We start from the raw sequence: 25,807 nt of genomic DNA on the forward strand, positions 1-25,807 counted from the left end.
TGAACTAAGGGAACTGTGGGCTATCCGAAACCTAAATACTATGGACATTAAGCTAACTGGAATACTGCAACTGAAATTAGATAAAAGTTAAAAACAGGACACAGAGGCGTATAAGTCAAAAGATATTGATGAATGTTTTAACCGACTGAGTTATAACTAGCAATGTATTAATTTGAAAGTGATATAATAACCAAGGGAAACAGAGAGGAAATTTTTGACGATGTAACCAGACACATGTATGAAAGAGCTTGTTATTGGACTATGGATTAACCAATCACCATGTTGCTTCCTTAATACCTGGAGCTTTGTAAAATTGGAAAATTAATAAAACTTGTTGTCTTTTTTTTTAAAAAAAGGAAAGGCCTCTGCAGCTGAGAATGGAGCTCCGGATTGATGCATGAAGCACCCCCCAGGCTCATAGTTTCACTGTCAGAGGCCTTCAGGAAAGTTCTAGGCAGTTCCCCCCCCCCGCTTGATTTTTAGGTGTCCACCTCACCCCAAAACTAGGGCTTATTTTTGGGGTAAGGTTTATATTAGGCCAACCCTCAAAAATCAAGCTAGGGCTTATTTTCAGGACAGGTCTTATTTTTTTGGGGGGGGAAAACACGGTAGGAACATGAAAACAAAACATAAGATGAGTAGCGTAAAGAGGGTGATGAGGGGAAATATTATATGGTAATAGCTGGGCTAAAAAAATAGGACATCACCTTCCGATGATTTAGAAGTCTTTCCAAATCTGCCGCCATTTGGTTCTTGACCCGTAGCAAAGCTTTCTTTTCTTCATTTAACTGGCTGGTGGGCAGAAGAAAACAGTTCAGGACATGAAGTTAATACCATATTCTAGTTTTAACATAAATTGCTGGGAATAAAAACACATATAGATCCAGGGAAAACATGAGCATTTTCTTTGGGCTACCATCCGTATAGATCAGTGATGGCGAACCTTTTAGAGACCGAGTGCCCAAACTGCAATCCAAAACCCCCTTATGCATCGTCGGGTGCTGGGCAGGTGTGGCCCATTGGGTGAGCGTGGCCCATTGGGTGGGCGTGGCTGCAGTGGTAATGGCAGGCTGGGTGGGATTAAAAAATTCAGTCAATCAATTCCAACTTTGCAAGATCTTTTTCTTTCCCGCGAGAAGTTGAAATTGACTGATTGAATCTGTTTTGTTTTTTTTTTGCACATGGCGGCGCAGACCTAAAGTGAAAATGTTTTATAAAACCCAGCTGAAGGCCTAGGACTGGGGCAACGATGCGTGAGCCCACAGAGAGGGCTCTGAGTGCCGCCTCTGGCACCCGTGCCATAGGTTCGCCACCACTGGTATAGATAATTTAAAGCAGCACCCCAAAGCAAAGACAAACCAAAGGGCAAAGATTTTGTAGGTGTTCGATACATTGACTTTAACAGTTCGTGCCTTGTCATGTTTTCCAAGCCAAGAGGGGAGAATCAGTTGAGCCAATTAGTGATATTCTTCTTCCATCTAGCTAAGTCAAAACTCAGGTGAGCAAGATTAGAAAAACAAAACACTTCTGGACACTTTTTCTGAAGTGAACATGAGGGAACTCTGGAACCCCAATCAGCAGCCTAGTACTCAGCCTTCTAGGCAGGCAGTGATGGAGTCGAAGAGACACAGAAGTCTCCTCTTCTGACCCCTAAGAGAACAGGATGGACTCATCTGCAATGGGGAAAGGAAAGTCTCATTGGAGAAAGAGATCAGACAAATGATTAGCAAGGTTTAAGCTAAGCCACATAAGTGGGACAGGAGAACCAAGTGAATTAAGCAATCGGAAGAGATTTACAGGCTATATACAAGGGCTAACGACTGGACTAGGGAGTAAAAAAATAAAAATAATAAAAAAAAAATAACCAGGAAGAATCACAGAGTTGGAAGGGAACTTGGAGGTCTTGTAGTCCAACCTCCTAGTCAAGCAGGAAACCCTACACCATTTCAGACAAATGGTTGTTCAATCTCTTCTTAAAAACCTCCAGTGTTGGAGCACCCATGACTTCTGCAGGCAAGCTGTTCCATGGGTTAATTGTTCTCCCTGTTAGGAAGTTTCTCCTTAGCTCTAGGTTGGTTCTCTCTTTGATTCGTTTCCATCCCTTGCTTCTTGCTTCAGGTGCTTTGGTGACTAGGTTGACCCCATCTTCTTGGTGGCAGCCTCTTAGATATTGCAAACGCTGCTATCAAGAAGGCAATGGCTTCTACACCATTAAAAACAAAAGAAAAGAACGTCTAAATAGCTGTGGTCATGAAATTAGCAGGAGCAAAGTCACTGTCCTCAGAAAGTTAGCCTGGGGGCTCCGTGGCTGACTCAGTGCTTCAGCTGCTCTTCTCCAACTGGCTGCTAGATTCTAGATGCCAAGGGAAATTCAACACCAAATTTGGAATTTTTACCTGATGTCTTTTTCATATTGAGCAATCCGTTCTTTCTGCACAAGGATCTGGGAATCTCTCTGCTGCACCGACTCAATGAGATACTTGTAGGGCTGCTGCACTTGGTTCAAGAAGGAATTAGCTTTGTCTCGCTGAAAAGAAAGAAGAAGAAAAAAAGAAAGACGAACATTTAAATCACGAAAGGAAGTTTGTTCCGTCTCGTTCTCTTTCCCACAATGTAATCATGTTACCATATATAAAGATCACTTTAAAACAGGGGTCCCCAACCCCTGGTCCGTGGACCGGCAATGGGCCGTGGCATGCCAGCAACCAGTCCACACAAACAAGCAAAGCCCCATCTGCGGGATGCAGACAGCACACGAAACCATGCCCCTCTCCAGTCCGTGGAACAACCGCTCTCCACAGAACCGGTCCCTGGTGCCCAAAAGGTTGGGGACCTCTGCTCTACGTTATTAAATTCACCCTATTGTGAGCTTGATCTACCTGTTTTGGAAAAAGGAGAACTTAGTCACTCACTTAAGATGGGAAGTCTTCAAATATTGAAGGAGAGTGCAAATGTTGGCTTGAAACTCAACATTAAGAAAACCAAAATCATGGCATCCGGCCCTCTCAATTCCTGGCAAATAGATGGGGAAGAAATGGAGGTAATGACAGATTTTATTTTTCTGGGCTCAAAGATCACCTCAGATGGGGACTGCAGCCAAGAAATTAAAAGACGCTTGCTCCTGGGGAGGAAAGCTATGGCAAATCTAGACAGCATACTAAAAAGCAGAGACATCACCCTGCCAACAAAAGTGCGTATAGTCCAGGCCATGGTTTTCCCAGTTGCAATGTATGGCTGTGAAAGTTGGACCATAAGAAAGGTTGAGCGCCAAAGAATTGAGGACTTTGAACTATGGTGCTGGAGAAGACTGGACTTGGACTGCAAGGCATTCAAACCGGTCAGTCCTAGAAGAGATCAACCCCGACTGCTCTTTAGAAGGCCAGATCCTGAAGTTGAAACTCAAATACTTTGGCCATCTAATGAGAAGGAAGGACTCACTGGAGAAGGGCCTAATGCTGGGAAAGATAGAGGGCAAGAGAAGAAGGGGACGACAGAGAATGAGATGGCTGGATGGAATCACTGAAGCAGTAGGTGTGAACTTAAATGGACTCCAGAAGATGGTAGAGGACAGGAAGACCTGGAGGAACGTTGTCCATGGGGTCGCGATGGGTCGGACATGACTTCGCAATTAACAACAACAACAATCTATACAGCATCTATGCCCATCTGCATTAAATGTATTTATTTCATTCGTACATCGAATCATTTCTATATGGTATTGCTTCTTACTTCAGAACATAATATTTCAACATTATGTCACTTCCACCAAATAGTTCTATCTGTTCTGTCAATTGTCCAAAACCTAACTGTTAATGGGACAGCTGAAGACACTTGTTCTCTGTTCTTATGGTACTTTATGTTTAAATTGGGTTTGGACTGGACACCTCTACAAATAAATCAGAAATCAGCAACCTCTGATTTAAAAGATGGACCTAAAACTCCCTTCGATATTATTAACAAAGGATGGTAACAGAGTTTCTGGGTTTATTTTTCCCCAGTTTATTAGCATGGCAGCAGGACTTCAAAATTATGTCGCGGGTTGGGGCAAGTGATTCCCAACCCAGAATTTTTAAACGCAAGTGCTACTTTCAAAGAAAGAAAGAATGAGAGAGAAAAGTCTGTTCTGCTGATCTGTGTTCTTTCCAGAGCAAAGAGCCCAGGCAAATGTCACACTTTTACTGTTTACAGGGCAGCAGAAGACAATACCTTCCGATAGCTCACAAGGAGTCAGGGCGACCCCTTCCTTCATGACTTTAGGAAAAGCTGTTCACGCTTGCCAGGGACTCACCTGGATTCTCTAAAGGGATATAATCAAGGTTTATCTTGGAAAAATCAAGCTGGGATTGCTTTAGCCAGCCCTGTATGTAGGGAGCGGTCAGGGGTAGGAATGGCCAAATGGATCTCTGCTCTCTTGCTCTCCCTGGAACTGAAAATGGTGAATCTCCTTGGCAAAACGGCTCTGGATCTCCTCCGTTTCTAATATCAAGGACTGAGGACCATGTCAGAAGATAATTATGAAGGTGTCCAATTTACCAATAGCCTCTGGCTGGACTAGGTGTGAACCACCCCAGGTCCTAAATTGAGTTAGAAGGTAGACCATGCCAGAACTCCCCCCCCCCAAAAAAACAGATGCGTTGAGTTGGGATGGGAAATATGTGTGTGAGATGGCTTTAATCCAGGAGTGGAGAGAGGTTGTTTTATTTGTATGTGTGTTATTGTCAGTAGGTGCCCAAGGTTATATTGTCTGAGATGGGCAAAGATTTTAAATAAATAAATAAATATTGCATTAAAAAAAAAAAAAACTTTAAGAAAACTAAACCCGTTTTGCTAGTTTTTCCCTATTCAGAGGAGAGAGGCTTATCTGTCTAGTCTGTGTTTTGTTTAGTCTGCAGAATAATCTGTCTTTCATCTCTGCTATTAAAGCAACACGTATTGCGCTGAAAAGGATTAGCATGGGAGTAGTTGTCCACATATATGCTTTTCTTATTATTATTTTACAAATAACTTACGACGATGAACATATATAACACACCTTCTTCCCCCTATTTTCCTCACAATAACAACCCTGTGAGGAAGGTTGGGCTGAGAGAGGGGGGGGGAAAGAGAGGGAGAAAGAGGGGGAGAGGGAGAGGGGGAGGGGGAGAGGGAGGGAGAGAGAGAGAGAGAGAGAGCGAGAGAGAGAGAGAGCGAGCGAGAGAGAGAGAGCGAGCGAGAGAGAGAGAGAAACTGGCCTAAAATCTCCCAGCTGATTTTCATGGCTAAGGACGGGACTTGAACCCACGGCCTTAAGCACTAGACCCAGGGGTCTTCAAACTCAGCCCTTTTATGACTCATGGACTTCAACTCCCAGAATTCCTCAGCCAGCATGCCTGGCTGAGGAATTCTGGGAGTTGAAGTCCATGAGTCATAAAAGGGCCAAGTTTGAAGACCCCTACACTAGACCAAACTCGCTCTCTTATCATGCATATAATTATGTTTTCTTATAATGGTGTGTGTGTGTATGTTTTCTTATAATGGTGTGTGTGTGTGTGTGTGTGTGTGTGTGTGTGTGTGTGTGTGTGTGTGTGATCAATTATACCTCCTGTGAAATGCGGGCAACTTCATCCTTCTGGCGCTCCAAATCTTTTGCAAGCAATGTATTTTGCTTCTCTAGCTGTAGCAATCTCCTTGCCAAATGCACGCTGTGCCAAGACAAAAAAATAAAATTAAAAAAATAAATAATAAATTTTAAACTGGACATCTTTTGAAGTAGAATTTCTGCTTTCTTTTCCTTAGCACACATTAACGCGAATATAAGGTTACAAAACATGATGGGCACGGGAGTCTGATTAAACTTATTTGGGAGCTGCTATTGATGCTACACATCTATTCTTTCTTACTTCCCATCTGTGGTCCCCTGTAACAAGACAAAGGCTAGTTTTGCAAAAAATGTATGATTTATCCTGTTCTTAGGGGGAGTAGCTTGTAGAAACAGACACATTCAAAGACTTCTTGTATAGCTAATAATTTGGATGGATTTTTCTTTTTTCTTTAAAAAAATGGTATTAGGATGTTTTTGGTTTTTTGAAAACTAAAAGAACCCCCCCCCCCAGATTTTGACATCTTTTATACATACAGTAGTGGCCAAAATTGTGGAAACTTTTGGGAAAAGTGTACAGTAGAAATGCCACCTTTGGTTAAGTTTCCACCCATTTTTCTTCTAATTTCTTTATAACTGTAGCCTTGTTCACTTAATAATACTATTTTACATCGCTTTCTGGGCGACCAGTCAACTCTTTGCACCATTACTTTAATTTTATTACATTTTACAAGCTCACTAAATGAAAGAACACCAAAAAACCCAACCAACTTGATAGCGATCACATAACACACTGACAAATGTCCTCCTCTCAGCTTCAATACATGACACCAATCACTGAATCCTACTGCCATCTGATTGGCTCACTGCCAAAATAAGATGACACCTTACTGGCTCACTAAACATTCATGCTCATTGGCTACAATCAGATGAAGGGAAGCTACCTGATATCAACCTAAGCAAGTTGTGATTCCTTTTTCTGGTTATTTGGCTATAACTTTTCATAGAGTACCGTACAGATAATTGAACAAACTGTGTTGCATTACATTCTTGATTAAATTATCTTTCCATTGATATATAATTTTATGGTACTACTATTAGCCATCAAACCTCAAAAATACACTTTTCCCAAAAGCTTTCCACAATTTTGGCCACTATTGTACATTTTGGCAAAATATTTTACTTGCAGTATACCTTTCATACACTATAGAGCAGTGGTTCTCAACCTGTGGGTCGGGACCCCATTTGGGGTCGAACGACCATTTCAGGGGGTCGCCAAACAATGCAGTCCGCCATTTTTCCCCCCCTTTTCCTTAGCTGTGCTACTCCCTTTTATTCTATTGGCTTTTGAAAGCCAATAGAATAGACTCTCTTGAATAGAGTCTAATTCTATTGGCTTTCAAAAGCCAATAGGAATTGTCCAGGCTGTCTCTGCCCTGCTGAGCCTGCGAAAAGTCCCATTCTGCAAACTGTGCTGCACCAATTGAGTAGTCCTCGACTTATGACCGGTTGGGGGTCGCAGCATTAAAAAGGTTGAGAACCACTGCTATAGAGTATACAACATATGAACCATGCATTCTTCCTGAATGCATAAATGTATATAACTTGCAGTTAATTATCTTGGGACTATCTAATTGAATTCGGTTTCCTAGATTCTCCTACAATATGTTTTGGATTCTAATTCCTTCCTTCCTTCCTTCCTTCCTTCCTTCCTTCCTTCCTTCCTTCCTTCCTTCCTTCCTTCCTTCCTTCCTTCCTTCCTTCCTTCCTTCCTTTCCTGTTGCAGCCAGGGGTGTGGCAAGGACATCTTACACCTTCCTTCCTTCCTTCCTTCCTTCCTTCCTTCCTTCCTTCCTTCCTTCCTTCCTTCCTTCCTTCCTTCCTTCCTTCCTCCCTCCTTCCCTCCCTCCCTCCCTCCCTCCCCAATTCAAATTTACAATGCATTAGATTTCTTATAGACCAAACACAGGCAGAAAACAAAGCTGGTGGGCACAGCTTTGAAATTCTGAGAACATCACAAAAAAAAAAAAACAAAAACAAAAAACTCACTGATGTGGGTTTGCCATGGCTAACAAAGTTCCCACATTCCAGAAGTCATCTGTCTAAAGGCTGGACTTAATTTTAAGACTTCTGAGAAACAGCCAAGTAGCACACATGCGGAGGTTGAATTATATCATTTGCTAACACTACAGCTTGAAGCCCAAAGCCAAAACATAGCGTTTAAACTGGATTAGAAGAATATCCCCATCATTCTCATACTGTAATCAAACTGCCAGGTTTCTAGTAGCAACCGGCTCTAGAAGCTGCATTTTAGATAGTTATCAGGATGCATTCAAGGGCCATAAAATCGCATTTAAGTAGGCATTACAGAAAAACATCTTTCTTTCCCTTATCTAAGTTGTAACATCACTGGAGGAAATCTATGAAGCAATGTATTTTTTTTGGGGGGGGGGGAAACAACCAAAAGCAAAACATTCAACAATGCACCCTTCACTCAGGGATGTAAGGCCTTTAGGGAAGGAAATGATAAGGGAGTATGGAAAACTGGATAACCATGATAAGAAAGTACAATCCTTTTGACTTTATTAGGCTTGGAGCCTGGAGCTCAGCGCACAGGGGAATTTTGGTGCAAGAGGGCTTCCTCTTCTCTTCTCAGATTTGCAAGCTCCAGATCAGCGGTTCTCAACCTGTGGGTCAGGACCCCATTTGGGGTCGAACGACCATTTCACGGGGGTCGCCAAACAATGCAGTCCACCATTTTTTCCCCCTTTTCCTTAGCTGTGCTACTCCCTTTTATTCTATTGGCTTTTGAAAACCAATAGAATAGACTCTCTTGAATAGAGTCTAATTCTATTGGCTTTCAAAAGCCAATAGGAATTGTCCAGGCTGTCTCTGCCCTGCTGAGCCGCCAAAAGTCCCATTCTGCAAACGGTGCTGCACCAGTTGAGTAGTCCTCGACTTACGACCGGTTGAGTAGTCCTCGACTTACGACCGGTTGGGGGTCGCGGAATTAAAAAGGTTGAGAACCACTGCTCCAGAGGAAAAGATCTCCCAGTAAAAGGATCTTCTCCTTTCTGCAAATCCCTCTGGGAGGGAGACGGAAAGGGGAAGTCAGGGACACTCAGGATTCCCAGCAGAATCTGGACAGGGCCCCAGATTCCACCCCAGATTCAGAATAAGACCTTGACAAATCTGGGATCAGCTTTAGATTTTTATTTTATCAAATGGCCGGCCCTTTTCGAACAGGATTCCCAACCTTGGCGACTTTAAGTCTCATTGGACGTCAATCCTCAAAAAGTTCTCCAGCTGGGGAATTCTGGCAGTCAAAGTCCACTCATTTTAAAATTGCCCAGGTTGGGAAACCCAGGTCTAAAAGTTAAGGTTTCTTTTTATTTTCACAAATGTAGGATTCATTAACGGCAATTAAAAAAAAAAGAAAAGAAAGGAAAACCTGTAATGACCCGAAATATTTTATGATTCAATAATGCTATTTCTAAAAATAATTGACTTACGAAGCTATCTTTCTAGCACGATTGCAAAAATCTCGGTTCTGTCTTACGTGGGAAACCTGGAGTGCCCTTTTGAATTTATTCCATGTGAAGCTCACCAAACCCCTCCACAAAAGAGAAACCAAACCAGGGCAGGTTTTCCAACCTTTTTGCCTCTTGCGCTGATTCAGACACTGTAAACTCCATTTTAAGTGCAAGCGGATAAGAAGAGGGCATTTAAAAATAAATAATAATAATAATAATAAAAAATCTTTAGCTGAAAGTTACACACAAAACAACCAAAAGACACAGCCCAAAAAAGTTCCTGCTGTTTTCAGGCTGAACTTCATGAAATGAACTCATTATATGCTCCACTTCAGTCAAGCTGAGGTAAATGGTTTTCTGTTTCCAATAAGTCGCTTGGAATGGGTACAAGACTGGAGTATGTACAGGAAAGAGAGCATTTATGCCACTTTGGGATCTGTTTACTTGTGCACAAGAAAGGCCCAATACATGTAAGCCACAGGCTTGCACTGCAGCACATCCTAAAAATGAAATGTTCTGTGTCAAATCAGAAAGAAAAAAAAATAAGACAACTAACCGTAGACAAACAAGAGGAGGGAGTTTGTTACTGGCTTCACTTTCCCTGCACAAGCAGAGCTTTCAACAGTTTGAAAAAAAAATATATGATTTGTTAGAGTGGGATAGATAGGGTTTTATTATTCAGCACTGAATCCAGTAAAGAGACAGAAAAAAAGCCAGACACATCCAGCCAAATAATCAGCTTGCCATATGCCAGATTTATTTCCCATCAAACTGAATTAATTAGGATGACAGGATTGCTTATACTCTTGGGGAATTAAAAGCAAAGATGTCTTTTTTCCCCTGTTTCCCCCCCCCCAAGTTAATCCTAAATTAGTTCTAATTGGAATGCTACTTGATAAGATAATGTGAGGGAGGTTCAATCTTGCTGGGTGGGAGGTGGGAGAAAAGGCTGTTGGGAGGAGAGCATATCTTACAGCTAAAAGCAGCAATTACAACAAACCAGTTAGCGAATTCACTGCAGGACAGGAGAGTGTATATTTTCAAATGGAAAACTTAGGGCAGTGTTTCCCAAACTTGACAATTTTAAGGCATGTGGACTTCAACTCCCAGAATTCCACGGCCAGCAAGTCCTCATGCCCTAAAATTGTCAAGTTTGGAAAACACTGACTTAGGGGAATCTGGACTGTGAGCTAACGCATCCTTGTCCCTCTTAGTTGACGAGAAATGGGCAACATTTTGTTAGCTTGCTAGTCAGTCTCTAGAGCAGAGATCTTTCTTTATCAAGAATAGTGTGAACACCCTAAGATAAAACTGAGTTGTAGCTGTAGCTTGGCATTGTGGCCAGGTCCTGGATGTGGTCCTGACCACTCACAGGGAAAGTGATGTGGTTGCAATTAAAGTCTTCACTCCTACTAAGAAGTATTGTGTGGAAGCCTGGGTTGACCCAAGCTTTGATAGGCAGGGAAAGTCTAAAACTAAGACACGAAACTGTCAGGAATAGCCAACACCCCAGAAGATAGGCTCAAAATTCAGATGGATCTTGATAGATTTGAACAACGGGCTCTATCTAACAAATGAAAGAGAAAAGTAAAGCTTTACACTTAGGCAAGAAAAAACTACATCTACATGTATAGATTATGTGAAACTTGGCTCAGCAGCAGTAACTGTGAAAGGGATCTTGGAGTCCTAGTGGGCAATCACTTAAATATGACTCAGCAGTGTGTGACATCCACTGAAAAAAAAAGGCAATGCAATCTTAGGCTGCATTAACAGAGGAACAGAATCAAGATGGTGTGAAGTATTAAACCGCTTTATAAAACTTTAGCAAGACCACTCTTAGAATACTGCATCCAATTTTGGTCACCATTCTACAAAAAGATGTTGAGACTTTGGAAAAACAAAAGAACAACAAAGATGATAAGGAGCTGGAAGCTAAAAAAATTGAAAGACAGCTGCAGGAATTGGGTAAGTCTAGTCTAGTAAAAAGAAGGACTAGAGGGGTCATCCTAGCAGCGTTCCCATTTCTAAGGGGCTGCCACAAAGAAGAGGATGTGTGTATGTCAAACCTATTTTCCAAAGCACAAGAAGGCAACACAAGAAACAATGGATGGAAACAAATCAAGGAGAGAAGCAACCTAGAACTAAGGAGAAATTTCCAGACAGTGAGAACAATTAACCAGTGGAATGGCCTGCCTTCAGAAGTTGAGGGTGCTCCATCACTGGAGGATTTAAGACGTGACTAGACGGCCATTTATCTGGAATGGTATAGAGCAGGGGTCCTCAATGAGGTGGGCCATGATCTATTCGGAACCAGGCCACGCAAGAGGTGGCCCATTGCAAGAGGCGGGCCAGCCCGGTTCCCCTTGCCCCCCACATCTGGGCAACCAAGTTGCAAAGGTTGGGGACTGCTGGTCTAGGGCAGGGGTAGGCAACCTTGGCTCTTTTATGACTCATGGACTTCCATACCCAGAATTCCTGCACCAGCCATGCTGGCTCAGGAATTCTGGGAGCTGAAGTCCACGAGTCATAAAAGAGCCAAGGTTGCCTACCCCTGGTCTAGGGGGGGTTGAACTAAAGATTTCCAAGGTCCCTTTCAACTCTGCAATTTATTTATTTATTTATGAGACTTATATACCACTTTAAGTGCAAGCACTCTCTAAGCGGTGTACACCAGTAAGCAATGTATATTTATATTTACATTGCCCCCAACAATCTGGGTCCTCATTTTACCTACCTCGGAAGGATGGAAGGCTGAGTCAACCTTGAGCCGGTGAGATTTGAACCGCTGACCTGCTGAACATAGTCAGCTAAAGTGGCCTGCAGTACTGCACTCTAACTGCTGCACCACCTCGGCTCTTTTCTGTCTCTGGGCTTATTTGGTTACCCTAATGGCATATGGAAGACGATAACTTGGACTCCAGGAGTCGGCGGTAAATGATGTGATTTAAAGAATGAAATTGAAGACAAATAGGCCCATCGTATGTCCGTAACATAACAGAAAGGTGGAACACAAAGCATATCTGAATGAAGGTAGATTAATGTTTGGATTGGATGAATGAAGGTGGATTGATTGAATGAAGGGAAATGAATGTTTAGGTTTCATGGTGAATTTAAAAAAAATGTATGCCAGAAAATATAAACTGGGTAGTGATAAAGAGATTTTTTTTTTTTTTTTAAAGAAGCTACTAGGCTGTTTGGGAGCCCACGAATAAATCAGGCCGATGACTGGTAGTGTATAGTTAGAAGAACGTCTGTTTGTTTTCAATCCTTGGTTGATGCATAAGTCTATTTATGCACACATGTTGCAAACTAAAAAGGGAGACAGATTGGACTGTTTATGATGAAATAAACAGCTGAGATAATTTGTGAAAGACAGAAGGTGAGGAGAGGGTGTGAGTGTGAGACAGACCACTATTTGTTAACGCTGAGCCTAATCTATCGTGCCCTATTATTTTATAACGTACTTGCTGAATTATTATTATTATTATCTTTAACAAAGGTTTTAAACTATGGTACCAATTTTTGGAATCAATATTTTCTTACAATAGCCAGTCATGGCAGTAACACTTAAAAACGAACGGCGTCCTGAGGCTTAACCAATATAGTTGAGCCATCCAGAGTTCCAGATGAGAAACTGGGAATGAGAACTGAAAATTTGGGATGAAAAATAGTTTGGGAAGGGCTCAGGGTGTCTTCACCAGACTTCCTGCTGCAATGGAAGACCCCCACTGGCCAGGATGGGTGGTGGTGGGGGGGAAGCACGGAGAATTGCCACAAATGCCTGAATTCTCACGGATGCAAAGAGACCTCAGAAAGAGAAAGAGAGTTTGGGAAACATCGTTCCGAAGGAACTATACCTCATTAAAAAACACAGTCAACCTAAAACTCTTCCTGTGGAGTAGGAACTTCTGAAAAAGAGGTTTTCTGGGGAAGCAGGCTCTTCCTCAGGGCCCTCTAAAACCACTCCCATAGATTTTTTTTGCAAGTTGTAGCAAAACCCAGAAGGTGAGGAAATGCGTTAAAGATCTCACTGGTTCTGCTCCAAATGGTAAGAGATCGGCAGAATGTTATGCACATTATTTCTCTAATTTAAGCCTCACCTTCCCATGATTCTTCCCAAAAAGGCAGCAGGGTTAACTTTCACTGCCAACAATATTATATAAAATAAGTTGTTGTAGAGTTTTGTAGACTAGACAACCCAGTGCCCAGATCTTCCTAGTAATTAGCAGAAGTCAGCATGGCTAAGTATTAGTCAGATTAAGCTTATCTCATCTGTTGATCAGCCACCTTCCTTAATAGATTGTTAATGCTGCAGACAAACTACATTATGTCTTCAGCAAAGCATTTGACAAAGGGCCCTGTGACATGCTTATTAGCAAGCCAATTAAGTGTGGGCTGGTGGCATGCAAGCCTCGCACACACAGCTGGCTTAAAAACTGGCTTTAAAAAAAACAACGGTGCTCATCAAGGGCTCCTCATTAAACCAGAAAGGGACATCCAGGCTGCCCCAAAACTCACTTATGGGCTACTTGCTCTGCAATATTTTTTTTTATCAATCTCTTGGATGAAGAAGCCGAAAGAAAAATGATGGCATGTAAGAAGACGCCAAATCTCAATAGGACAGCTTAATGCCTCAGAAGAGAGAAGGAAAAAAACAACAACAACACCAAATGAGATAAGAGAAATAAACGGGTTGAAATGAACAGGATAACATTTAACTTCTGGGTTAAATTATCTGCAGCTTGCTTTGGCTCTCAATCTAACAAACACATCTTTAATTTTGATCGAGCAGGGAGATGGCTTTGGAACGGATAAATTATTGAGGTAGGTGTGGCAGAATATGGATCACAACTTCAGGTGTGGAATGACAACATGCTTCCTGCACTACTACTGAACCGTCTGGAAATGTAGATTTTTCATCCTTGGTTAGTTTTCCACTGGTGGAGACAAGACCACAAAGGGGGAAAAAAATAAAAAAATGCAGCCAAAAAGGCAAATCTGACATACTTTCCATCCAAAAGCACACACAAAAAAATAATTTATTTTTCAGTACTTATGATAGCGTAGAAATATCGAAGAATAAAGGAGCAATAAATATTTCTGGCTTTTGCTGACAATGGTCTCATATGGATTGCATTAGGTAAATATTCTCTCTTGCTTCTCTTAATTTCTCTTAACTTCTCTTGTTATGCCGAAGCCGCAAATTGCTAAGTCAGGATGACTTTGAAAGACAAAAGGGAGTCTGTAACTTAGGTTTCTTGCCTTGTTGAAGTTTTAATTCGAAGGGCTCAGATATTGAGTTCATTTATTTATTTATTTATGAGATTTATATACCGCTTTAAATGCAAGCACTCTCTAAGCGGTGTACACCAGTAAGCAATGTATATATATATTTACATTGCCCCCAACAATCTGGGTCCTCATTTTACCTACCCCGGAAGGATGGAAGGCTGAGTCATCTGTTTTAAGTGTCAAGATAACGTGACTTTGGATGGTGACAGGATGCACCTTGATTTCAAGGGGAGAGGGCGATGGGCAGAAACTGGTGTGGAAGCTGACATGACTTTTACCTTTGCTTCAATCGCCTTTTGGCTGTTGTAGGGACATTGGCACCATATCCATAGGAAAACAGAACTCTTTCTGCCTCGTCCTCGTTCTCCACTAGAAAAAATGCAAAACAGGCCATTAGAAAACCACTTCTAAGAACAGGAACGTCAGCATTTCTGGATAACGTGAGAGCTGTGTAGATCGACGGACTTCATGTAAGATCAGCAGAATGGACGATCAATTTGCTTAACTTTATTTTTACATGAGACTCTTAAACAGTGGCTAAGAAAGGCAGTTAAAGAATACCAAGTGGTCAAAGCAGTAAACAGAAGTTAGTTATAGGAAGAGGAACAAATACAATGTTGAATCAAATTTTACCACTGGCAGCCTATTAATTGCTAATCAGTGGGAAGTCACGGCGGTATGGCTGATTGTTCTCTCGTTATCTCTGAATTATTTCCTTGAGGCATTTTTATAAGCCATCCACCCATCCTTTATGGCAGTGGTTCTCAACTTGTGGGTCGGGACCCCATTTGGGGTCGAACGACCATTTCACGGGGATCGCCAAACAACGCAGTCCGCCATTTTTTCCCCCCTTTTCCTTAGCTGTGCTACTCCCTTTTATTCTATCGGCTTTTGAAAGCCAATAGAATAGACTCTCTTGAATAGAGTCTAATTCTATTGGCTTTCAAAAGCCAATAGGAATTGTCCAGGCTGTCTCTGCCCTGCTGAGCCTGCCAAAAGTCCCATTCTGCAAATGGTGCTGCACCAGTTGAGCAGTCCTCGACTTACGACCGGTTGAGTAGTCCTCGACTTACGACAGGTTGGGGGTCGCGGCATTAAAAAGATTGAGAACCACTGCTTTATGGATTTCAGGATGGCTTAGAAGAAACGAGAAAAAGCATAAAATCTAAGTTCCTCCTTTCCCATTTCCTTTTATACTCACTTCACTTGACCTAGTTCACCTTCCTTAGGAACCCTTCAAGCGACAATTCCCAACTTTGCTTCGGTGCAAACAACTGACACACTGAACAGTCACACAAGGGTTTTCATGCCAGTGAAAAGAAAAATGTTGTGCCTCTTTCTCGTCCCTTTATTTACTTAGGAACCCACACGCGCCCATGGAGACAGACGCACATATGCGCTCCTAACCACAGACGTGTTATGTGACCCAGGGGGCTAGACCGGGCTGGGAAAGGATCTAGTTCTCTTTGTTCTTTCAGGATGGAGAGATGGTTTAGGTGCCATGCAGGTCTCAAATTATTTCTCCTTTGGCAGCAGCTTCTTTCTTTGAAATAGCTTCCTGAAGAGAGGATTCTGCAGCTAGCAAAGTATGTTCTTCAAAGGCAGTGAGCATGCGAGAAATCTGGCTCCCCCCCCCCAATATATTTATTTATTATATTTACTGATGGCCCATTTTACTGCAGGGTAACTCTGAGAGGCTAAACCACAGAGTTGGAAGGGACCTCGGAGGTTTTCTAGTCCAACCCTCTGATCAAGCAGGAGAGCCTATACCACTGATGGCGAACCTTTTAGAGACTGAGTGCCCAAACTGCAACCCAAAACCCACTTATGCATCGTCGAGTGCCAGGTAGGTGTGGCCCATTGGCTGGGCGTGGCCCATTGGGTGGGTGTGGCCCATTGGCTGGGCGTGGCTTCAGTGGTAATGGCAGACTGGGTGGGACTAAAAAGTTCAATCAAAGAATTCCAACTTTGCGAGATCTTTTTTTTCTCACGAGAAGTTGACATGGATTGATTGAACCTTTTTTTTTTTTTTGCACACGGCGGCGGAGACCTAAAGCGAAAAGGTTTTATAAAAACCAGCTGAAGGCCTAGGACTGGGGTGACGGTGCGTGTGCCCACAGAGAAGGCTCTGCGTGCCACCTGTGGCACCCGTGCCATAGGTTCCCCATCACGGGCCTATACATTTTGAGACAAGTGGCTGTCCAGTCTCTTCTTAAAAAGCTCCAGTGATGGAGCACCCACAACTTCTGAAGGCAAGCGATTCCAATGGTTGATTGCTGTCACCATTAGGAAATCTCTCCTTGGTTCTAGGTTGCTTCTGTCCTTGATTAGTTTCCATCCATTGCTTCGTGGTGTGTGTGTGTGTGTGTGTGTGTGTGTGTGCGTGTGAGAGAGAGAGAGAGAGAGAGAGAGGGAGGGAGGGAGAATGACAGAGAGAGAGGGAGAGAGTGAGTGAGAAGGGGAGAGAGAGATAAGTTGCTTCCCTTTGAAAATTGTGTGTGTGTGTGTGTGAGAGAGAGAGAGAGAGAGAGAGGGAGGGAGGGAGAGATGCAAGTTGCTTCCCTTTGAAAAGTTTTTTTTTGTGTGTGTGTGTGTGTGTGTGTGTGTGAAAGAGAGAGAGAGAGGGAGGGAGGGAGGGAGGGGGAGAGAGAGAGAGAGAGAGAGAGAGAGAGAGAGAGAGAGAGAGAGAGAGAGAGAGAGAGAGAGATGTGTTAAAAAAGAGCAACCTAGCACCATTTTGCCCTGGGAATGAGTGTTCTTTTTCTCCTGGCAGCCTGTGCAAGAGCATAATTATACACAGTAAAGAAGATAATCATCACAAGTACAAAATGTACAAGACAAAATATCTTTTTGGCAGCAGTCGCTTTGATTTGAAAGCATGCATAGAAAAATGGGACCTGGGTAGAAGAGCATAGATACAGCTGATTCTGATAAGCTATCTGATAAATAAAAAAGCCAACAGTGTGAATATTGAACATCTTTACATTATATCATGTGTGAATGTTTTGAAACTCAAAGGCTATTCTTCTCACACACTCAGAGTAATCCAATGTGTGCTTTAAGAAGAAGAGAAGAAATCGTCGGAGTATGTCAGAAGTAAATAGAAATGTTGAAGCAATCAGAATCAGAATCGAGCTGGAAGGGACCTTGGAGGTCTTCTAGTCCAGCCCCCTGCTCAAGCAGGAGGGCTGGACAAACAAATGGATCTCCGGTCTCTTCTTAAAAACCTCCAGCGATGGAGCACCCACAGTCTGAAAGCAAGCCATTTCCACTAGTTAATTGTTGCTTCTCCCCTTGATTAGTTTCCATCCATTGTTTCTTGTCTTGTCAATTAAGGAATCTCTTGACACTGGACCGTATTCAACTATTGCCCAAGGAGATTAATTAGTTGCCTCATTTTATAAATGTGGGCTGAGCCCGATGAAGTCACTTTCCCTAAAGCTGACAGTTAAGTCATAGTTTTGTCAGGACCTTAGTTTAGCTCCTTTCATGTCCAACTACTTTGCTCTAGAGCAGTGTTTCCCAAACTTGACAATTTTAAGGCATGAGGAGTTCAACTCCCAGAATTCCACAGCCAGCAACGCTGGCTGTGGAATTCTGGGAGTTGAAGTCCTCATGCCTTAAAATTGTCAAGTTTGGGAAACACTGCTCTAGACCAAGGGTGGGCAACCTTGGCTCTTTTTATGACTTGTGGACTTCAACTCCCAGAATTCCTGAGCCAGCATGGCTCAGCTTGGAAACCTCTCCCTTTTCCCTCAGCATGGCTGGCCACGAGTCATAAAAGAGGAGTTGCCTCCACGAGTCATAAAAGAGCCAAGGTTGCCTACCCCTGGCCTAGGCCTAAGCCGCTTTATGACTCATGGACTTCAACACCCAGAATTCCTGAGCCAGCATAGCTCAGCTTGGAAACCTCTCTCTTTCCCCTCAGCATGGCTGGCTCAGGAATTCTGGGAGTTGAAGTCCACAAGTCATAAAAGAGCCAAGGTTGCCTACCCCTCCTCTAATCCAGCCGTCTCAGAATCTTTCCAGCTCTGAGAATCAGCTGCGGCGGCAGCGGAGAGGAGGGGATTTCACGCATGCACCCACTACTTACACAAACAGAGCTTCACATACACATTAGCCCCCCACTTGCATGGCCCAGGACCCCTGAACAGGGATTGGAGACCCCTGCTCTAGTCTAGTCATCAAGATGCCTACATTTTCAGAGAGTTTGCTTGGACTGAAATAAAATTTCATTGGTAGTTTGAAATCTAAGCAATGGGAAGAGTCAACTCCTGGCTCAGCACCAGCTTTGCCTGCAAAGAGGTCCCAAGTTCAATTCAAAAGATCTTTACTGTATGGGGAAGGTGGATAGATTATATTCAGAAAAAGTATGGAATTAAAAAGTTTCATTTATTTTATGAATGAATATCAAATATTATAGAGAATTGTTTTATAGGTTATGGAGTTAAAGGTTAATTATGATATTTTTTTCCCTTTTTTTTCTTAATTATTATAATTTTCTTTTTTTTTAACCCTGTATTCTGCTCTGGGAAGTGAAGGGAGGGGGGTTGGGGGTGGGAGGGAGGGTAAGGGGGGGGGTTTTCTATTTTAAAATTTTATTGTATTTTTATAAATGATTGTATGTTTTAAAAAATAAAATATTTTCAATAAAAAAAAAAGATCTTTACTTGAAGCCCCCAAGAACTGCTGCTGCCTGTCTGAAGGCCCAAGTCAGGGGAGTAACAAAGTTGGAAGGGACCTTGGAGGTCATCTAGTTCAACCTCCTGCTCTCGCAGGGGACTTATACTATTTCTGATAAATGGCTGTCCAGTCCCTTCGTAAAAGCCTCCAATGTTGGGGCACCCACAATTTCCAAAGGCAATTTGTCCCACTAGCTAATTCTTCTCACTGTCAGGAAATTTCTCCTTAGTTCTAGGTTGCTTCTCTCCTTGATTATTAGTTGCCATCCATTGCTTCTTGTCCAGCTTGGAAGCTACAACTAAGCTTTCTGACCTCCAAGATGCCTCTTGAGTTCACCAGAAGTGGGTGCGGGCCACACATTTGATGCCCTTTTGTGGCTCAGAAGAGCTGGGACACATCTCCAGGGCAGATTCCCAAAGGTTCGAATCCTTACATAGCTTCAATACAAAAATCATAGGTCAGCTCTAATCATGGCAAGGTAAATAATAATAATAATGATAAAGTTGGAAGGGACCTTGGAGGTCATCTAGTCCAACCCCCTGCTCAGGCAGGAAACCCTATACCATTTCGGACAAATGGCTGTCCAGTCTCTTCGTAAAAACTTCCAGTGTTGGAGCATTCACCGCTTCTGGAGGCAGGTTGTTCCACTGGTTAATTGTTCTAACTGTCAGGAAGTTTCTCCTTAGTTCTAGGTTGCTTCTCTCCTTGATTAGTTTCCACCCGCTGCTTCTTGTCCTGCCTTCCGGCGCTTTGGAAAATAGCTTGACTCCCTCTTCTTTCGGGCAGCCCCTGAGATATTGGAACATGGCTATCATATTCCCCCTCGTCCTTCTCTTCGTTAAACTAGACATACCCAATTCCAGCAACCGTTCCTTATATGTTTTAACCTCCAGTCCCCTAATCATCTTTGTTGCTCTTCTCTGCACTCTTTCTAGAGCAGTGGTTCTCAACCTGTGGGTCGGGACCCCATTTGGGGTCGAACGATCCTTTCACGGGGGTCGCCAAACAACGCAGTTCGCCATTCCCCCCCCCCTTTCCTTAGCTGTGCTACTCCCTTTTATTCTATTGGCTTTCGAAAGCCAATAGAACAGACTCTCTTGAATAGAGTCTAATTCTATTGGCTTTCAAAAGCCAATAGGAATTGTCCAGCTGTCTCTGCCCTGCTGAGCCCGCCAAAAGTCCCATTCTACAAACGGTGCTGCACCCGTTGAGTAGTCCTCGACTTACGACCGGTTGAGTAGTCCTCGACTTACGACCGGTTGGGGGTCGCGGCATTAAAAAGGTTGAGAACCACTGTTCTAGAGTCTCAACATCTTTTTTACATCGTGGTGACCAAGACTGGATGCGGTATTCCACGTGTGGCCTTACCAAGGCCTTGTAAAGTGGTATTAATACTTCATGTGATCTTGATTCTATCCCTCTGTTAATGCAGCCTAGCACTGTGTTGGCTTTTTTGGCAGCTGCAGCACACGGCTGGCTCACTGACAGACACCCAGGTGGATGCCAGGATCCCAAGGCTTTTCAGATTTTGAACGCATAACTGAAAGCTTTAATACTCTGCCATGTATTAATAAAACGTGTGCAGCCAAAATTGTAGGTTTCTTACTTGCCTTGATGTATTTTATCGTTATTAACCCTCTGTCAATGACCCCCCAAAAAAGACAGCAATTTCAAAAGGTTTCCTAAAAAGCCACTTCCGTGCCCCAAACTAAATGCTGGGAGAATATAAGAAAGCCTCCCAAAACAAGGAAATGGACAAGACATGTCAATTTTAGGGTTATCTCTTTGGTTACTATGCAGAGAGCACGTGAACTTCCCATTAGCTGCCTGCAGAAATGAGGACAAGAATCACAAGTATGCAATCTGAATTTTTACATTCCACGAATACCCTTTCTGTGATGTATTTATTGGTAAGTGAATAATCCCTACGGATGATCAGGAAGAACACACCATGCAGATGCTAAATGCTAATAAGAAAGAGGCCCTGAGCATCAATCACTGCAGCAGGTCAGATGTGGCTTGCAATTCACCTATTTCAGGGCACAGTCAGAAGTAGCTCAGCTGAATGAGACTTGCTCATTTCTCCAGTTCTGTCCGCCCAGATGAGAAATCTGAGGAGCTTTAAGTAACACGCAACACTCTACCTCCAAATAATGAAACAAAGCAAGCTGAAGTCTTCCAGTCAGCAAACATCGTCTCTGGTACTTATCAGAAGCACTGTTAAGCAGTTAGGGAGGATCCTATTCCAAGTCCAGTTGGTTGGAATCCTTTGGAAACTCAGTAGAGAAGCAGTTCTCAAATTCAGACGGTCTGCAAGCAGAATCCAAAACTGGGGATCTTTCAAAACATCTGGTCAACAAGCCAGGATCAAAACCAGAGTGGCAATGGAATACAGTCCACAAGCCCACTCGTGGGAGTTTCACTACAAGCTCTTGGATTTGACCCTGGACAAATAAAACCAGATTTGGGCTTGCCAACACTATCATTTTGAAGGACCCAGTTAGTCATCCCTGGTCTCCATATCCTTTGGGGTGCCTTTCTGACGTGCCCTTAACTCCCACCCCTTTTCTCAGGATCTCCTCTGCCAAATCTTACTCATGAAAGATGAATGACATTCATATCAATGACCATATCCAAAGGAGGAGGAGGAGAAACCATATCACAGTATATCTAAACTTTGAAATAACTAAGGAGGATCATTTTAGGTTGCTAAGGAAGATATCTGCAGACAAACAGCCAAACCTGGAGAGCACCAAGGATTAAATGAATGAAATATGTACTTTTGTCCAATCCTAATGGTATCCATTATAACCTGCTTTGAGTTTATGGAATTCATTTGAAAACATCCATCCATCCACCCACCCATCCATCCTTATCAATCTCTTGCTGCTATTTTAGAACAAACTGAGACTTCAGAATAAATGAGTGGAATCTCCAAGTTCTGATAAGTCTGTCAACCAGAGAACAGGAGAGAAGCAAAGTTGGTGTCCAGACCCAAAGCAATGACTCCCCACAAAATATATTTTTCCATCCTATTTATTTGGGGTTGTATGTATAGGAGAAGAATTCCATGCGTAACACAGACAAATATGCACACATACCCTGGCCTAAGAAGGGCTGCTACTACTCTCAGCAACAGGCAATTCTGTTACTGACAGAGAAAATCCTTTAGTTAAAATTTACTGCCAACAGGGACACTACTGTAGAATTCAGCACTTTTCTTTCTTTCTTTCTTTCTTTCTTTCTTTCTTTCTTTCTTTCTTTCTTTCTTTCTTTCTTTCTGTCTGTCTTTCTTTCTTTCTTTCTTTCTTTTCTTTCTTTCTCCTTCCTTCCTTTTCTTCTTTTCTTTCCTTCTTTTCTTCTTTCTTTCTTTCTGTTTCTTTCCCCTTCCTTTTTCTTTCTCGTTCCTTCCTTCCTTTCTTTCCTTTCTTTCTCCTTCCTTTCTTTTTTCTTTCTTTCTTTTTCTTTCTTTCTCTTTCTCTTTTCTTTTCTTCTTTCTTTCTGTTTCTTTCTCATTTCTTTCTTCTTTCTTTCTTTCTCCTTCCTTCCTTTTCTTCTTTTCTTTCCTTCTTTCTTTCTCCTTCCTTCCTTCCTTCCTTCCTTCCTTCCTTCCTTTCTTTCTTTTTCTTTCTTCTTCCTTTCTTTTCTTTCTTTTCTTTCTTTCTCCTTCCCTTCCTTCCTTCCTTCTTTCTTTCTTTAACAACTTTCACAGTAAACTTTCCAAAAGATGTCAGAAAAGTAACAAATTGAAAAAGAGAGGAAGATCTGACATGTCTGGGGAATCAGGGTTTTTTAAAGAGAGAGAGAGAGAGAGAGAGAGAGAGGGAGAGAGAGAGAGAGAGGGAGAGAGAGAGAGAGAGAGAGAGAGGAATCACAGTAATTTTAAGAGATATTCAAAAGGCGATAGATATCCAAGCTGGTAATTAAGATGTAATAAAATACATTTTTATGCTAATTCATTGTATACTGCTACATACTGGATGGGTATTCAACATTCCTGGATTTATAACAATACAAATCTCATTAACGTCCGTTAGATTGTAAATATATTCCAAGCCGGATTCATAAAGGCTAATTTAGGAGGACTTACGCTCTGCTGTTTGCATTATTATCTCATCGAGTTCTTTTTCGAGTTTTTCGTACGTGTCAAGCCTTGCCTGGTACTCAGAATTTTGTGCCTGAAGTTCTGAGATCCTTTTCTCACTCAGTCCTTGAAGACTATAAAATTCTTTGGTTAATACCTAAGAAATTTTTTTTAAAAAAGAAAGTTAGTTAAGAAAGCAATAAATTATTGAAGAAATAAATAAATGTATGGGCAATTCAAATGTTTACAAGCTTAGGTCAAATCCCTTTTAACTTTAAGCTTGGATTAAGTCTCTCGGGCTGTGTTAAAAAGCATGATTAGGTGTAAATATCAGCTCCCTGGGAACACTTTTTCCCCCCCATCGCTCCCTCCCTCTCTCCAATTATTTCTTAGGGCTACAAAAGTAAAATTTGCCAGAAATAGGAAAACGATTGTCCTCGGTATGGGTGCTGGATCCAAATGAGCCATGAAAACTATCCTACAAAGATCTAGGTAGGCAAGGAGGCAAAGGATTTGACCCAGAAAGACGAAATGGCTTTACGAACTGAATTAGCACCCGAGTGGAGAAATGGAGAGAGATGTAAACAAGCTTTCTGAGATGGCTGAGAATCCTACAGAGAGGTCTGTTTAACAATGCCAGGGAAAAGTGAAATTTAATAAGAGGGATGAAATAATAGTATTTGGCGTTCGAATGAAGCACAATTGACCACAGTTGAGCCCCACAATCCTCTTGGTAAGCGAGACAGTTGTTATCTGAATTATTTCCCATTTTACGACTTTTCTTGCCCCCCCCCCGTTGTTAAGTGGATCGCTGCCGTTGTCAAGTTAGTAACACACGGTTGTTAAGTGAATCTGGCTTCCCCACTGACTTTGCTTGTCAGACCGTCACAAAAGGAGATTGCAGAGCCCAGGCCACGCTGCAACTGTCCATAAATAAATTGGTGGCCAAGCTTCCGAATTGTGATCCCGTGACCAGAGGGATGCTTGGAAAAAACAGCTCATAGATTAACTTTTTCCGCGCTGCTGCATCTTCAAGCGGCCACTAAACAAACTCTTGTAACTCAACAGTAATCTATGGGGGAACGGTGGCTCTTAAGAGCAGCTGCCAAACCTGCTCCAATATAGGTTTCCAAGTTCTGACAAGAAGAGGGTTCAAACTTTTACACACCTGGAATACTGCAGCCAATTTTAGTCACCACATCACAAAAAACAGAGTTTGGAAAAAATTCAGAGAAGAGCAACTAAGATGATCAAAGGCCTGAAGACTAAAACATACGAAGAACGGCTGCGGGATTTGGGTTTGCTGTGGCCACATTTTTGCTTTGCTTTGGCTTTTAGATACCAGCAGCTGGGTTTGGTCTAAAGAAAAGAAGAAATAGGGGAGACGTGATAGCAGTGTTCCAGTATCTGAGGAGCTGCCACAAGGCAGAGGGGAGAGGTAATAATAATAATAATAATAATAATAATAATAATAATAATAATAGGCAGAACCTCCAATTTCAATCCAATCAGAAACGTTTCTACCAATCCATCAATGGAGAAACTGCAAGGAATCAGTCAGTACCTGACAAGGAAGAAACAGTGCAATTCTGGAAGCAGATATGGGATAACCCAAAGAAATACAACAAGGATGCAGCTTGGTTAAAAGAGGTGGATGCAAATAAAACAGAAGTTGAAATGAAAGAACTAGTAATAACAACAAAAATGGTAGAAAAAAGAGCAAAGAAAATCAAAAATTGGTCAGCACCAGGTGAAGATGAACTGCATGGGTTTTGGTTGAAACATCTAACTGTTATACACCCACTCATTGCCAAGCAGTTCAACAATATACTACAAGGAGGAGAAATTGAAAAGTGGCTAACAACTGGGAAAACCTACCTAATAATGAAAAATCCAGCAAAAGGGGCAACACCAGGTAACTACAGGCCAATTACCTGCTTACCAACAACTTTCAAATTACTAACTGGTGTGGTAGCTGATGCAGTACAACAGCATCTAGTTGAAAACAATCTCTTTCCACCTGAGCAGAAAGGAAACCGCCCCAATAGCAGAGGAACAAAAGATCAACTCCTAATAGACAAAATGATCTTGGAAAACTGCAAGAGAAGGAAGACCAACCTGAATGTGGCATGGATTGACTACAAAAAGGCATTTGACTCTCTGCCACATGATTGGATAATCAAGTGCCTAGAAATAACAGGAGTAAGTAGAAACATCAGAAAATTTGTGCAAAAATCGATGGCACAATGGAAGACACAGTTGCAGATCAATGGTGAGAAGCTGGGAGAGGTTAATATCAAGAGAGGAATATTTCAAGGAGATTCATTATCACCATTACTATTTGTTATTGCACTGTTTCCTCTGTCAACAATACTGAATAACTCAGGACATGGCTATCAAACATCAAAAACATCTGCCAGACTATCCCACCTCCTTTACATGGATGATCTGAAGCTGTATGGAAAAACATCATCTGAAATAGAATCGCTGCTCAACACTGTCCGTATATATAGCCAAGATATTGTAATGGAGTTTGGCTTGGACAAATGTGCCACACTTACTATCAAACAAGGAAAAATAGTGAAAACTGAAGGAATCAAGATGCCCCACGAAAATAACATTAAGAGTCTGGATGAG

General features: G+C 42.2%; 1 protein-coding gene across 2 annotated transcripts in view; it reads right to left on the reverse strand.

Moving 5' to 3' along the window:
- The window catches only part of PIBF1 (progesterone immunomodulatory binding factor 1), a 99,549-nt gene that overhangs the window by 18,552 nt on the left and 55,190 nt on the right, over nt 1-25,807 (reverse strand). For both annotated transcript variants that reach the window (XM_039369725.1, XM_039369724.1), the window contains 5 exons: nt 23,177-23,327; nt 14,682-14,772; nt 5,579-5,681; nt 2,397-2,527; nt 708-792 (listed from right to left, as the gene is read on the reverse strand). In XM_039369725.1, coding sequence (XP_039225659.1) covers nt 708-792; nt 2,397-2,527; nt 5,579-5,681; nt 14,682-14,772; nt 23,177-23,327 — 561 coding nt within the window. The remainder of the gene's footprint in view (nt 1-707; nt 793-2,396; nt 2,528-5,578; nt 5,682-14,681; nt 14,773-23,176; nt 23,328-25,807) is intronic.

The sequence above is a fragment of the Crotalus tigris genome, unplaced genomic scaffold, assembly GCF_016545835.1.
Source record: "Crotalus tigris isolate CLP2741 ecotype Arizona unplaced genomic scaffold, ASM1654583v1 scf7180000021207.738513, whole genome shotgun sequence".
NCBI classification, from domain to species: domain Eukaryota; kingdom Metazoa; phylum Chordata; class Lepidosauria; order Squamata; family Viperidae; genus Crotalus; species Crotalus tigris.